Source organism: Siniperca chuatsi, linkage group LG17, assembly GCF_020085105.1.
Source record: "Siniperca chuatsi isolate FFG_IHB_CAS linkage group LG17, ASM2008510v1, whole genome shotgun sequence".
Taxonomy (NCBI): Eukaryota; Metazoa; Chordata; class Actinopteri; order Centrarchiformes; family Sinipercidae; genus Siniperca; species Siniperca chuatsi.
The window spans coordinates 20,090,332-20,105,986 of NC_058058.1; the positions used below are offsets into that span (position 1 = coordinate 20,090,332).

The window sequence follows — 15,655 nt, forward strand, 5'->3', positions numbered from 1 at the left end:
TTAAAATTGGCATTTATACCTTAATTAGGGATGGAAAATATGATTTAGTGCTTGGACATACAGGGTGGCATGTGAAATTTCCCTGGCCAGGCTGTGATGTACGTACATGAACCACCCACAGGAATGACATTGGTCACTGGGCCCACTATTTTTTAATACTCCCTCGCTATGTCTCCGCATGTGTTTCACACCCTTTTTTAAAACAATTTGAGTCTGTAAAATAAAGCCTAGGCTAGGATTTGAAAACGAGTGTGTACAGTGATCCATGAAAAGTGGGAGAGTCATATGCGGTGTGGCTCTGCTTTTGGCATTACAAAGCTGTTAAGGGAATTAACTAGTAGAGACGTAGCTATAAAGGCTGCATAAGATGAAACCAAAACCAGAGGGAAACACAGAGAAAGAAAGAGAGATTTTAGTGCATTTAAATACCAGGTGTGAGAAAAATGTAAAATATTGTGTACAATATGAAGCTACAGCACATTTAAGTCTCTGTATGTTTGTGGAGGGAGCAATCACAGTCATATTCACATGTGTACATTCATGCACACAGCAGATTGTGCTTTGGTTCTGTTTTTCACTTCTCAAGAACAGACCAATCTTGCGCCCATGCCATCTGCGGCTGCATGATCTAAGGTAGCGCTGCAGAGTGGCCTACGTCAGAATTAACCCACTATGCTGTGTAATGAGAAACCCTGCAGAGTTTGAGACCAGGTGCACAGTAATATATCTGCACACCACCGGCACTGATATTTATGAGTTCAGTCACAAGTTAATAGCAGGTGCAAGCAGCCATCCCAGCTACAACTTATAAAAAGTAACAAACATCATTGTGTTATTGTTACAATCAGCTATGAGCTTTGCAACTTATTGTTAAAGCTGCTGATGTATGAATAGGTGAATGAGATCAGAGTCATGAGATGAGTTAGCATTTAGCACCACTATGGCATTGGTAGGCCTAACCTAGCCTGGCCTCTGCAGTTCTGGCCGTGTAGGCGAGCTGTATGACGACACTCTCTGACCCGCAGAGACCACAGATCACAAGACCTGCTGCTGCTCTCTGTCCGTCCCTCCTTCTCACTCGGAAACAGAGAGACGGACTGTCGGATGGACTCACAGCATAAATATAACCTTGCTATATTTGCTCTGCTCTGAGGCAGCATGCACACAGGGGTGGGTGTGTCCACAGGGGCTGGGAGTTCAAGGGGGGCACTGCCAAGGCCAAAGTGTTACAAAGGAGAAGCTGACTGTCATCCATGTTCCAATGCACTTTGCAGTCCTACGCTAACCTGTCATATATTCTTTAAGTAATCCAAAGCTCAGAGCAAGGAATCATGTGCCATGAGCAAACGAGGTGACTTTGTGTTCTGCTCCAGTTTCCCCTCACAACAACAATAATCCATCTGTGCCAAATAGCTAATCCGCAAAGCAAAGCACACAGTTATCGGACACATCCCTAATTGAAATTTTAGTCTGTTAGGGCCAATTAAAATGCTGTCATAACCATATTTTCCCAGGTAGACCACTGTGATATAGTGTGGACAGGAAAAATTAAGGGTAAGGGTTACCCCAGCCCCTAACCCTAAGGAAAAATATAGTGGACCTTGAGTGGCATGCCTTTATTCAGCTAAATGCTATGTCTAGCATGGCAACATGCTCACAGTGGCAATGCCAACATGCTGATGTTTAGTAGGTGTAATGGCTACCAAGTTGACCATCTTAGTTTTGCGTGTTAGCATGCTAACATTTGCTAATTAGCACTAAACACAAAGTACAGCTGAGGCTGATGGGAATGTCACTAGTTTGGTCATAAACCAAAGTATTGGACAAACTGAAATTTTGACCTGATGATGGCACTAGATGAAAAATTAAGGGATCACCAGAGTGGTTACAGTTCATCATCATTCATGAATGTGTGTGTGCCAGATTTCATGGCAATCCATCCAATAACTGTCAAAGCATTTCACTCAAAACTACAAATGTCAACCTCATGGTGGCGCTATAGGAATAGTCAGAGGATCAGGAAACTCAAAGGGATTCATCGTATGTGGACCATGAATGTCAATCCAACATTTTGTTCCAATCCATCCAATAGTTGATTAGATATTTAGTCTGGACCAAAGTGGTGGACAGACCAAGTGACAAATGAACATTGCCATCCCTAGAGCCTGCTTGGCTGCTAAATAATATTAACTAAAATACTAATAAATAACTACTGAAAAGGAAAAGAACATGAGCATTCTAGTGCAAATGTGGAGGCCATCTTTGTAGTCTAACCCCAATTTCATCAGCTACTGAAGTGCCATTGTTATTCACACTTTCCGTGCCAGTGAGATTTGGAAAATCACAGCTTGAGGTTTGACATGTGGGGTGGGGGTGGGGTTATCATGCCCTGTCCCACTGCCCCAGTTTTTATGTAGGAATAAAATAAAACAAAAGCCTTTCTTGTGCCCAATCTGCTAGCATTATTCAGCATTTTTATGAATATTCTACTTACTTAACAGTATGTCTTGTCCTTGAGTGAGGCTTTCTTAATGTCTCTGAAAATCCCCCTTTCTGTCTAACACATGTCCCAAGACAGAGCCCCACCACCACCTCCACCTCCAGCTCCCTGTTTTCTTTGGCTGCTCCGCTTTATCTACACATATTACTCAATCATACAAATACTGCTTGGACAGCGAGAAGTCAGCCTCAGACCACTCTGTAACACAATACGTTAACAGCTCACGCTCCAAAGGGTGTCCCTTTCCTAAAACGCTTCGTTTGGGTAATAGTAGTAATAACATAACAAAACACATCATGCTGGACGGAGCCGGCAGAGAGGTGGCTCCAGAAGGAACCGCAAGCTCTTCACACTCAAGGCTCCGGGACGGGCCAGGGAAACACTTAGTGGCTAGTATACTTTACACTCATTTAATCAACTTCTCCCAGAAGAGCGAAGTGGAGAAAAAAAAGAGGGGGTAGGGGAGTAATTACTTCCACATTAAAACAACACCAAGCCTGCTGGCAATCACGGTGGGTCGACAGTTAACAACGCCCTTACGTAACTGAGACGATGAGTTTTTAAGAACTTTTTTTGTGTCAAAATCAGAGCCACAGAGGATCGGGCTCTTTGAAGAGCGTGGAGGAGGGCGCGTTCTACACGGCTATTAAATCTCCCAGTGTTGCTTTAATGGGAACCCTTTGGTAATGAAATAAAAGTTGAGCTGTGAAGTCTAGGCTTTGTTGTTTTTGAGGGGAATGGGAGTTTTTCCCTGCAAAACTGTAGCTGTTTGACTGATGGTGAAGCTTCTGCATTCAGCTGAACATCTATGTATCATTTTGGGTGGATAACCTATCTATACATTTTAACATAAATAACATTAAAATATTCAGCTTTGATGAATTTTGTTGAGCCTTGTTTATCGTTTCAGGTTTATTTCTTTAAACCTAGAAGAGGAAAGTGATAAAAATCTTCTGTGAGAATCAAAAGGAAACTTATTTGTTTAGCAGTTTGGATAAAAACCCATGCCCTGGCAAGTTAGCCACTAACCTTATTCGTGTGATTATGTGTGTTTGTGTTTTTTCGTTTGTACGAACTGGTGCATGGTCAGAGAGGTGGAAGAGGAGGATGGAGGAAGAGGTCAGGAAAACCACAGCACCCAAAGTGAGGAGAACAAAGTGTCACAGGGATCCAGGCCCTGGGCCACAGGAATTCTGGGACAAGTGACCTATACTTTACATGCAGCCCAGCCAGCCATACACAGCACTCTACCATCACAACATAATAATACAGTAGGCTTTTCTCAGAGAAGAGCACAGAAGGTTAAGACAAAAAGAGAGAGAGCATGAGAAACTGCTCAGGAAATTGTCTTGCTAGCTTTGACATTTTCCAATAATATAATAACATTCATGTTAAACACCAACTTTTAGATCTGGACAGTCTGACAGGCAAATTTGCAACAGTTCAGTTTCATAATCTAAGCACAATATCCAGTTGCCATTGCGCACAGCCTTCCTCCTGATGTGAACAAAATTGCAAACACGAACGCGGGCTGTGCCATCTGCCCGTGTGTAGGTTGTAATCATAAGCTTTTCTGTGCTGTGGGCCATTTTTCATTTGTTTTGTGGCTTTTAAAGATGGGGCAGCAAAAGATCTACTTGGTCTGGAAAACCACTCTGCTGTTGAACGCTGGTTTGCAGTCAGGGTAGTGTGCCAGCAGTGGAACTCACTCTTTCTCCTTGTGTCTCACTTTTATTTTCAATTAAATTCGGTCTATATTTTCAGCTTGAATTAAATAGCATCTACTTACAAATGAAGAACAAAAATAAGGTCACATAGATTCTGCTTTACTTCTGTGGGTGTGTTCATGTGTTTGTGTAACTCACCCGTGTCAGTAAGGAATGTGTGGCAGTTTTTTTTTTTTTCTGGGTTGCTTTAAACACTGAAAATCACTAAGAATGGTACACAGACACTTTCTCTCGCTCGCAAACTCATCGTAATCTGACACTCCCCACTAAATTTGATCATCTGTGATTCAGGCTCTTCGCCGGGCACCAGGGCTTTATGGCTGTCACTTGCAGATGAATGAGGCAACTCGGGATATATCTCGTTGCACTGATGCCTTTGCACACCTGTCACTGCGACATGCTAAGCAGAGTGCAAAATATATTCAGCAATAAAAAAGGATTATTCACTTTGAGAAGGGGATTTATTCTAATGTCTTGCCCCCTAAACAGAGGGGTCAAAGGTTAGATTCTGCTTCAAGGTTTCTTGGTGCTGGTGGAGATCCAGCATCTTTCTCAAATGTATGCCAACATGGGATTAAATCAAGATATTTAGCCTAAAACAAGTGAAATCCACGTTTAATGTTGCTGTGGGCTTGGAGGCAAACTTGTTTCAGTCCTCAGGCTGGAGAGCCAATCAGCTGTGCTTGCTCTCAAAATAGCCTCTGAATGGTGGGTATGGAAGTTTATTTGCAGTGGGCTTGAAGTGAAAAAACAGCAGTCTTAAAGGTCGCAAAACAGCCTCATGTGGCCCTGAGATTAGATGTCTTTCAGTGTCTAGTGATCTTATATTTCTTTAAGGTGGAATATATCACTATAAATTCCTATATTCGCTATACATCACATATTTTCATAAGGCTGCATAGTCTAGCTGGTCCTACCTTGTGTGGAGCTTTGAGGAGCCGGTGGACGCCTGCTAACTGGTTGATGAGTGGGATGTCCTCCCTGAAGGTGTACAGCGGTGGTCTAGTCGGTTCTGGGAAATTGGTACTGTTGAATGGATCGGTGTCATCTAAAAACTGAACCCTGCAGACAAACGTGGCCATGGTGCATCCATGCAAGTGGCTCCTCTGAGGGGGCAGCCCGGTTTAATGAGAGCTGTACCAGCTATGGCTCTGGTCGCTGAGCGCTCCTCTCGTGGTAACGACAACAAACCCGGGTCACCAAGTGCTCCCAGTGCGCAGCCAGTCCTCCCGCAGGACACGGGTCGGGGGGGAGGGTGCTGGAAGCCGAAAAGGTTGCTACAAGACAGCGGTCAGTATCTTGTCTCGCCTCCTTGCTTTGGTTGTGCTCGCCCTGAGCTTTTTGATGCCGCTGTGTTCCTGTCGGAGAGGCAGGTGGCCGGTGATAAAGGGGAGGCAGCAGGCGGACTCCAGGAGAGTGAAGGATCAACGCAGCTTGGGACAGCCGGTCTGCTGTCTGTCTGAGTCCCAGTAACCCCCCGTCTGTTATCCCCTCTGCCTCATCGCTCCCTCCTCCCCCTCCCTTCAGATCACCGTCCACAGCTTAGCAGTGGCTTTCCATGTGAAAATGAACTGTACTAAAATGCTAGAAAACATATTTAGAAGAATATGATCATATAAATGTAAAATAAAGATCTAAGATGCAGCCGGAACATTACAGAAAAGGCAAAATCATAAAGCTGAATATACCATAAAGTAATAAATAGTGTAAATAAACTATATTCACCTGGCTGCATTAGCCCTGAGAGACAGTACGAGCCTTTATTGGATATTATGGCGCTATTACATAAATAACCTAATAAAACAATGTGGTCAGAGATTAAATAAAAAGAATACATTTGCTGTAAGCTCACTATAGAGTACAACAGACACACTGCAATTTTAAATAAGAGTAATGCAGGGGAAAATATTTGAAAGTTTTGCGTTTTGCTGCAAGTTAAAGTGCAATCTTGACAAATACTGACCTCTTGTGGCCAAAACGTTTAAATGCAGGTAGTACAGTGTTTCTTTCAGTCAAACTTGGACCAACTAATGTACTTTTTCTACAGTGTATAAAACTAATTGTTGAATGCTACAGGTTCAATATCAGTTGCTGTATAGGAATACTGGAATATTTAGTCACTATACAGTAAACTGACACAGGCATTATCAACCTCTGTAGGAATATTAGGACATTTCTGTTGGGATGCAGCTGCAATAGGTTAATGGTGTTATCTGCTGATGTGTTAAAAATTGCTGAGGTCACAAGATAATAATTATGTGATCACAAGACTACGAAACAAAATAATTATACCCCAGGACTGTAGTTGTCTGTCTCCAAACTTAAACACACAGGTGTATTTACGTATAGTAGATGGAAACATGAGAAGAATGAGAGCTCTTTAAATGTTCCTTTACTCTGAGATGTTATGTAGGCCTTAGCCTGGTAGAGCGGATTGTCCACTAATCACAGGGTTGGTAGTTTGATCCCCAAGCTCCTCTTGTCCACATGTCAAAGTGTCCTTGAGCAAGACACTGAACCCCAACTGCTCCCGATGGTCAGGCCAGTTCCTTGCATGGTAGTAGCTCGCTGCTGGTGTGTGAATGGGTGAATGGGAGGCAAATTGTAAAGTGCTTTATAAATGCAGTCCATTCACTACATTACTAGGCCCTTTGTCTGTGCACCTGTAAACATCATCTGTGTATGTGAGCAAAATCTATTGTGTAACATGAAATTAAATCCTTACTGGAAAATCAGTGGAGATCACCTCTTTGTTACCACTGGAGGGCAGAAAGCCACTTCTTTTAACACTGGTAAACACATCACCTTGGTGTGTGAGTGCTGTTAGTAGTGTCCATCTTAAGTTAATGGCTGGTTGTAAAGTAAGAAATAAAGTACAAAGATTTCTTCACACACCCTGACAACCAATCACTGTATGCACTCTTATCTGGAATTTCCAGCCTTTGTTAATTTAGGCTGGTAATCCATAACCATAAATCATCATCTTGAATGAGTTGAGGTGCTTTACATCGACCACCAGCTGAGTGATATCTATGATCCATGATATAGCAGAGTTAGCATATTTAATACTTGAGAGCACAAATTAAACCAAAGCTTCGCCTTTATAGCAGTGAACCTGGTGTTCAATGAGTGACGACAACCCATTTCATGAATATCGTGCTTGTAAATTATTGTTGATGGTTACCAAACAAAGAGCTTTTAAGGGAACACTTGGCCCTGAATGCTCCCTTGTTGTGATAATACAGTAGCTCTGAAGTGTAAAACACACTATTTCATGAATCATATGAACAACTGAGAAAACAAACCTTTTCATAAAACAATTTTTTTTTTAAACCCCAACAAGATTTCACAAGACAACTTGACCAAGAACCAAAATGGGACACATTTTCTCCCAGGATGCTGTGGGGCACAAACACATTACCCTACGTTATTCTGTAGACTGTCAGTCAGACAGATGTAGCTCTGTTGGTATGTTTTCTGAAATATTGTGTTTTTACTTTTGCTGCGATTTTTGTGAAATATTTTTGTGTTGGTTTTATTCATTTCTTTTTATGAAATGTTGTCATGTTTCATACTTAAATAAAACAAATTAAATATTAAATGAAATAAATACACGTAGACTTTTACTTGGTCTATAATGATACAAACCACAAGATCACTAACGCTGTGGTTCTATGAGTGCTGTTACCCTTCCACACCCAACTGATACCTGAATGAGTCAGCATTGAGCGATTATTTTAGTTTTTCATATAATATATTGTGAGAGGAAATTATTCTACTTCTATTCTCCTGTCTGTAGTCACACATTTACTAACTAGGTTGCTTATTAACAGTTCTTAAAGAATATTCACTCTCCGGTTGGTAATTTTGGATGGAATCCACAAAATGTTCTGTTTGAATTAGATGTTTACCATCAAAGTAATAAATGCTTAAAATATTACTTGATACAAAGAATGCATGCATATTGTATAATTAAATGAATACATTTGCATGAATTGGTGCACATTGTAGCTACGTGTGTGTGCATGTCAAATTCTCCACCACACACATCCTATGAATTGTTGGGAGGAGTATTTTATGACAGTGACACCCATGTCCACTCTGTATCTTCAAGATGGTGGATGAGATGGAGAGATAAATGGAATGTGCAAAGTGCACTCACACACACCATCTGTGCTCATGCTCTCCAACAGCCAGCAGCGCTGAGATCTTCCCTGCTTCCACTGAAGAAGACTTGCTGACACTTTAAATCTGTACACTGGATTAAGTCCACACATGCATCATGAGACTGGTTCTTCCCAATCCCGGGCTTGAAGAGAGGATCTCCTCTCATGGGGACCTGGAGAGGATGGAGAAGGAGGAGGCTGGAGACAGGCCCAAATGGGACAACAAAGCCCAGTATCTGCTCACCTGTGTGGGCTTCTGTGTGGGACTTGGCAACATCTGGAGGTTCCCTTACCTGTGTCAAAGCCATGGAGGAGGTAAGCTCTTCTTATCTGTAGTTAAAATGTGGAAGTAATGCATATAAACCAGTTCCCATAGTAAAAAACTGAAAATAATTTAGAAATTTGGAAATTGCTTTCTAGGAAATGCTGTAAAACTGCACATTGAAGGTTCATGACTATTTAAAGAAAATAAATACGTATTGAGCAAACATACTCCATCATCCAAAGTGGCACTATAAAACCATGATGCATCATTGTGAGCCTAATATCTGCACTTAAAGTGGTTTTGGTTAAATATTAACTTGTGTATGTGAATAGACATTACTGCACAAAGCTAAAATGTCCATTTTACAGCAAAGAACTACCGATGCGTTAAACCACTGTACAAGGAAGTTTTGTTTTCTTTTGTTTTCCATTAAGCTACAGAGCGGTGGTTTAAATGTAAACTGTTTGGTGATAGGATCATCTATCCTGTGAAGAAACAACAACTACTGGCAAAGTGGCTTTGTGAATTGTATAGAAAATGTTTTTGCAGAATCCTTGAACTTTACCTCTTGACTGTGAGGGGCATCATCACATAAACAGCCTTGTGCTGAGGTGTTGTCTGAGAGGTGCTCAAGTCACTTATCACTTATCAGACAAATCAGCATATTTTAAGTTAGCAAACACTCAGAATGTATCAGCCAGAGCAGCACAGATGCCACAGTACATAAAGAAATAGTATCTGCAACATTTTCATGAAACTGAATTACTGTTTTGCACCTCCTTATATCAACGTATTAAAACTAAGAGTTTTAAAAACCAACACTGAGAACCTACAGCCATGCTTTAGCTCTGTGAGGCAGCTGTAAACATGCTCACAATGATAATGCTAACATGCAGATGTTTTGCAGATATAATGTTTACCGTGTTCACCGTTTAACATGTTAGCATGCTAACATTTGCTAATTAACACTAAACACAAAGTACAGTTGAGGCTGATGGGGATGCCATTAGTTTTGCAGGTATTTGGTCATAAACTACACATTTTGACCTGATGATGACACTAGATGACAAGTTTAGGGATCACCAAATTGATTACAATTCATCCAGTGGGGGACATGAATGTCTGTACTAAATGTCACGACGATCCATTCAATAGTCAAGACATTTCACTCAAAACCACATAAATGTCAGAGGAAAATCGGGGATCATCAAATCAGTAGGCTTCATCCTCAAGGGAACACGACTATCTGTACATAATTTAATGGCATTCCCATCCATTAGCTGTTGAGACATTTCAGTCTGGACCAAAGTGGTGGACAAACCGACAACAATTTTTTGCGGAGGTTATTTTTCATAATAGAATACATAACGGTTAAGCTACTAACAAAGCAGTTTTCTTGTTTTTGAAAAGTCAACATTTTGACGATGCAACATTGTCACCCAACAGAACACCTAGAAATACAGTAATTGAGATAGAATAGGTTAAAGGTGACAAAACGGCTAACATACAAAGGCTAATGTACACTGGGCCAGGTGAGGGAAGAGAGAAGAGTTTTATCGTTAACTTATGTGAACCCTCAGGACAATACTGAGATAAGCATAAAACCCTTCAGAGATGGAAATCCGATTTCCCAACAATCTCTGTGCCACTGATGTCAAGATAAAGCATCAGCTGCCATTCAGGAGACTGTGTATACTATCTCAAGTGGTTAACATTTAGCTAGTTTTACTACGGAGAGCTTCATTGACACAAGTAACAATCTGTGGTTGAATTTAATAGCCCCCACTCCATATAGGTCACAACAAGTCAAACTGTACATCAAGAATTCAAAATGATTATTCAAAAGGATCATAGGATGTGTGATTCAGCTTTTTTATATCAGCTCATATGCTGAAAAGTCCTGATAGCAGAGTGAACTTTCAGCCCTGAGCCTATTCCACCTGCTCCGTCATGCATGACAATGAAGACAATAAAAGCTCCTATTATTCCATATACTGCATGTGTAATTGTTTCTGGCATGATGTTGAAGTTGTGAAAGATTAATCACTGTATAAAATTAATTGGGGGGACAATTAATAAGGGTATATTAAAGGAATTATGTATGTATTATAGACCATTTCAATGTGTTGAGGTGTTGTAAAGAATATCTAATGTTCCAATGATCACACATGGTTACAATAAAGAAAGTGTATCTAACACGCACATCTCTTCTATCTTTCCAGTTATCTAAGATTACCTTGGTGTGTCCTCAGGTGCTTTTATGATCCCATTTCTTATCCTGCTCGTCCTGGAGGGTATCCCACTGTTGTACCTAGAGTTTGCCATCGGCCAACGCCTTAGAAAGGGCAGTGTAGGGGTTTGGGCTGCAATTAACCCCTACTTGACTGGAGTCGGTGAGTCCATTATGAAATATTGCAATCTGGTTTTATGGTCTACAAAATGTAACACTGTTGCTTTTCCCCTTCTGTTACAGGTATTGCGTCCATGACTGTTTCATTCTTGGTGGGCGTGTACTACAACACCATCGTCGCCTGGGTGATGTGGTACTTCTACAACTCTTTTCAGAGCCCCCTGCCATGGAGCCAGTGTCCTCTCAACGATAATCTCACAGGCATGTCACCACTTTTAAAAAAAATCTTAATTTCAGTTACATATTTTTTACGATCCATTCAAACTATTACATTTCCCCCCCCTTCCTGTAGGTGTAGTGTCAGAATGCAAACGCAGCTCTCCAGTGGACTACTTCTGGTACAGAGAGACGTTGAACACCTCGGAGGCTATAGACGAGGCTGGAGGTCTGCAGTGGTGGATGGTGCTTTGTTTGGTTACTGCTTGGAGTGTTCTCTATATTTGCTGCATTAGAGGGATTGAGACCACAGGCAAGGTAGTACATCAATGGCATTAATGTGTGTAATGTGGAAGCATAGATTCCTCATGCCATGCATCAGCAATATATCTGACCAAACATAATAGTTTTTAAAGTTGATACTATGATGTGCTGCATTTTAAAGGCCATACACATCCATGGTACACCCACACCTCTGCTTAGTGTGTGTGTGTGTGTGTGTGTACAGAATGTGCTAGATTGACATCTCTCCTGTCTCTCCTTTTAGTGAAAAGAACTATAGGAAGTGTCAACCAACCAGTGGTAAAATGGTTATACAATCAATTCAGCTGATTTAAAAGAGCCTGTACTTTCTTTGTTTGTATCTGGTTTCACTTTTTAACAAATCGCTCCAAATAGGTGACAAATCAAAAGTAGGTAGTTTGGGGTATTTAAATGGTGTGAATACAAGGTTAGCAGTGGCGTAATGTGTCAACACTCCCAGTTTGGAATAATGGGAGGTTTTTCTGTTCTACCCCCTTCTGCCGACATGGTGTAAAAACATCAATATGCCCTGCTTCCTATGCTAAGCTAGTCCCAAATTTAGCCACTAAAGACGTCCTGACTCCAGCTCCGTAACTTAACAGATAGATATAAAATTAACCTTCTCATCTCACTCTCAGAAAAAAGGAAAATAAATGTATTTTCCAAAATGTTTAAAACCCTGTCATTTAAATTGGGTGGGGGTTGCAACAGGAAATGTGGGCTTGATTTTGAGAAACACTATTAGGCTGCTAACAATACCATAAGCGTTAGAAAAAAGCACCCAATTTGAGCAATTTCATGTTTGTTTCTTGCAGAAACCATACCAGTTATTTGAAGGTAATACAATGTTACTTTATGTTTTAAGATTTCTCTTTTCTTTCTCTCAGGCTGTCTATATCACCTCCACTGTGCCATACGTGGTCCTCACCATCTTCCTCATCAGAGGACTGACTCTGAAAGGCTCTGTAGAGGGAATCAAGTTCCTCTTCACACCAGATGTCAGTATAGCCATCATTTTTATGACTTATTAGCATGAAAGACAAAACACTTTGCTGATGATATTATCGATTTCTAGCTAGATGAGTTGGTGAACCCATCAACGTGGTTGAATGCAGGAGCCCAGGTGTTCTACTCCTTCTCCCTGGCCTTTGGAAGTCTTATCTCATTCTCCAGCTACAACCCTGTTCAGTAAGTACACACTGTGGATCACTGCACGTGTCTACGTGGCATCTAATCTTATCAGTGGAGATATACAGAATAAAGTGCCATGAGGTCTATATTTCATATAATGTTTCATATTCTATTTTAAAGCATTTTCTCTAAAAAAAAATTAAATAAAATGAGTTATGTTGCAAAAATGTATGATATTAATTTTTAATTTCTTTCCAGCAACAATTGTGAAAAAGATGCTATAATCATCTCCATTATTAATGGCTGTACTTCTGTCTATGCTGCCACTGTTATCTACTCCATCATCGGCTTCCGGGCAACAGAGCAGTTTGATGCCTGCCTTAATGAGTATGTGCATGGAATATTACATCAATTTTTTTTAGTTAATCAAGGCAAAACTAAAGAATCTCTAAGCTAAATGTTAGTTTTCTCACAGTGATAACATTACACAGTGTGAACTATTTTTCAGTCAGTTATGTTCCCGAACTTTCCTCTTTCAGAAACATCATGATGCTGCTGAATGCATTTGATCTAGCTGAGGGGACCATCACAGAGAGCAACTATGGTGAAATGCTGCAAAACCTCAACAGTACGGTCTCAGGGTCAGAGGTCATTCGGGGGCTGGATCTCAGCACCTGCAGCCTGAGGACTTTTCTCAGTGATGTATGATGATTTTATTCATTATCAAAATGATTTTTTTCCTTTCTAAGTCCACCAAGTGTTGAAGCTGACTGTGCGCTTGTTTTCCAGGGAGTGGAGGGAACAGGTCTGGCCTTTATTGTGTTCACAGAGGCCATCACAAAGATGCCTGTTTCTCCTCTCTGGTCTGTCCTCTTTTTCATCATGCTCTTCTGTCTGGGGCTCTCCACCATGTTTGGAAGTATAGAGGGAATTGTGGTTCCTCTGCAGGACCTAAATATCTTTCCTAAGAAGTGTCCTAAAGAGGTGCTCACAGGTAAATGATCCTATAAACCTATGGGACCCAATGTTCTGACAGTACGTACATGCCTACAGTGGACTAAGGTTGTCAATAAGTTATTTTGTGTTGTTTGGGATTCTAGGAATTGTATGCCTCTCATCCTTCTTGATCGCGCTCATCTTTGCTCAGCGGTCTGGTAATTACTGGTTAGCACTCTTTGACAGCTATGCAGGCTCCATCCCTCTGCTCATTATCGCCTTCTGTGAGATGACTGGTGTAGCCTACCTGTATGGAATGGATAGGTAATTGGTTAAGACAACTTGAACAGGAGATTGCTAAGCCTATTTTGTCATAATGAATCCCTGGAATCGACATGTAGTTACAGTGTTTTATGTTCATGCATGTATGTATGTATGTGCCATGTTGATTATACCTTTCTCAAATCAAGTTTTATACTATCAAATATGACAACATTCCTACGGAGTCCTGAGTCAGATCTTTTTTCTTTGACAGGTTTAACAAAGATATTGAGTTCATGATTGGACACAAACCCAACATCTTCTGGCAGGCCATGTGGAGAGTGGTCAGCCCTTTGATTGTCTTGATCATTTTTGTGTTTTACTTTGTCACCAAAGTCAGAGCCAAACTGACATACATCACCTGGAATCCAAGCTCAGTATGTTTCACAACTTGCATTAGGTAGAGTACATTGCTCCAAATAATCATATTTTTAAAATATGTTTTCATTTTGAAATATTTACAGGCAAACTTCCCAGTGTTGGAGACACTACCCTACCCTAGCTGGATCTACGTTGTTATCTTCCTTCTGGCGGGAGTTCCCAGTCTTTTGATCCCAGGACTGGCTTTATGCAAATTATTCCAAAGATGCTGCTGCAAGAAAACAATAAAAATCAATAAACATGAGCTCCACACTATATCTACCAACATGTATGACACTCCCACAAAGTCATAAAATGACACAACAATGATTATTTATTTTATGGTGGGATCTCTATTGCTTTTCTTTGTTAAAATTCAGTGATTTAATTTTGAATGGTTAACATACTGTATTTTCTGTGTGCTGTGTTGACAAAAGGAGATATTTGTATTACACATTTTTGTTAGTGTGTATATTGAGTGTCTGTGTATATTAAAGTATGTTGAATCATTATGAATTTTCTATACAATTGTTATTGTATTTTTGGTGAAAAGCTAAATAAACAGCAGAACGCTTACTTTCCTTTTAACTCCTACTTGCTGAGTTAAATCTGATCAACAGATTTAAGGGCATTATCTGAACTGACTGGCACAACATTTGCACTATATGAGGTAACTCTTCAACTTTGGTCCATTTTTGTCTGGAAAAGAATATAAGATTTAAAAAAAACATTATACAAACACATTAGTCAGTTTAATGTCTTTATAACATCTGGTGATGTTTGCCATTTTATTTTAACATTCAGAGAAAATAAAATCAAACAGTAATTATTAAAGACAAAGTTAGGGTCATATTTTTGTTGCAAGGTATTTCATAACATGCACAGTTTCACCAAAATGTAATTCTATTAATTTCTGAGGTATCAAAGATGTTATTTTCCATTTACCAGTTTCCAGTTTACGTGGCAATCATGTTCATAAACACATTTGTCACATAAACGTGCTGTGATGGAATTTCATTGCATGCTCGAAAAGACTTGATGAGTGAAATGGCAAACATGATGAACATTTATGGTAAATTTACTCAACTTCAAAATGTACTGATGTCAAGGTTTCTGTTCTGGGCTCACTGTATGTCCCTGAATGCAATTAGCTAACCTGTGGTGTAGGATGTTATTATGTGTGCCAAAGTGTTTCAACATGGAATGTTATTTTTCCAAGTATGTTAATGCAATTTTTTTTTAAATGCTTTGAAATTACAACTAGTAAAAATACTCTTTATTTCATACTGTTGAACACACTCTTGTCTTTAAACCTACAATAACTGCTCTTTTTTTGGCCACTTTTGGGCAGCGGAAAACAGCAGTTAAGGAGTAAAGTTA

At 40.2% G+C, this 15,655-nt stretch overlaps 2 protein-coding genes across 6 annotated transcripts in view; one reads left to right on the forward strand and one right to left on the reverse strand.

Moving 5' to 3' along the window:
- fhod3a (formin homology 2 domain containing 3a) overlaps window positions 1-5,317 on the reverse strand; it is a 59,539-nt gene extending 54,222 nt beyond the window's left edge. For all 5 annotated transcript variants that reach the window (XM_044171313.1, XM_044171312.1, XM_044171311.1 and 2 more), the window contains exon 1: window positions 5,145-5,317. In XM_044171313.1, coding sequence (XP_044027248.1) covers window positions 5,145-5,309 — 165 coding nt within the window. In that variant the 5' untranslated portion in view covers window positions 5,310-5,317. The remainder of the gene's footprint in view (window positions 1-5,144) is intronic.
- Window positions 5,318-5,383: 66 nt separating this feature from the next.
- LOC122864157 (sodium-dependent neutral amino acid transporter B(0)AT1-like) lies at window positions 5,384-14,851 on the forward strand. The gene is made up of 13 exons (XM_044171316.1): window positions 5,384-5,517; window positions 8,421-8,708; window positions 10,911-11,051; window positions 11,132-11,269; window positions 11,361-11,542; window positions 12,415-12,525; window positions 12,603-12,715; window positions 12,917-13,045; window positions 13,198-13,360; window positions 13,448-13,652; window positions 13,759-13,918; window positions 14,130-14,292; window positions 14,380-14,851. Exons 2-13 carry the CDS (start codon window positions 8,510-8,512, stop codon window positions 14,587-14,589), a joined length of 1,914 nt encoding a protein of 637 aa, XP_044027251.1. The 5' UTR covers window positions 5,384-5,517; window positions 8,421-8,509; the 3' UTR covers window positions 14,590-14,851.
- The last annotated feature ends 804 nt before the right edge of the window (window positions 14,852-15,655 follow it).

Excerpts from the sequence above, each read along its gene's own strand:
- LOC122864157 (XM_044171316.1), top strand. The coding sequence starts at position 8,510 with ATGAGACTGGTTCTTCCCAATCCCGGGCTTGAAGAGAGGATCTCCTCT. Across the intron at positions 13,361-13,447 it reads TGAGGACTTTTCTCAGTGAT|GGAGTGGAGGGAACAGGTCT; the intron begins GTATGATGATTT and ends CTTGTTTTCCAG. Across the intron at positions 13,919-14,129 it reads TACCTGTATGGAATGGATAG|GTTTAACAAAGATATTGAGT; the intron begins GTAATTGGTTAA and ends TTTCTTTGACAG.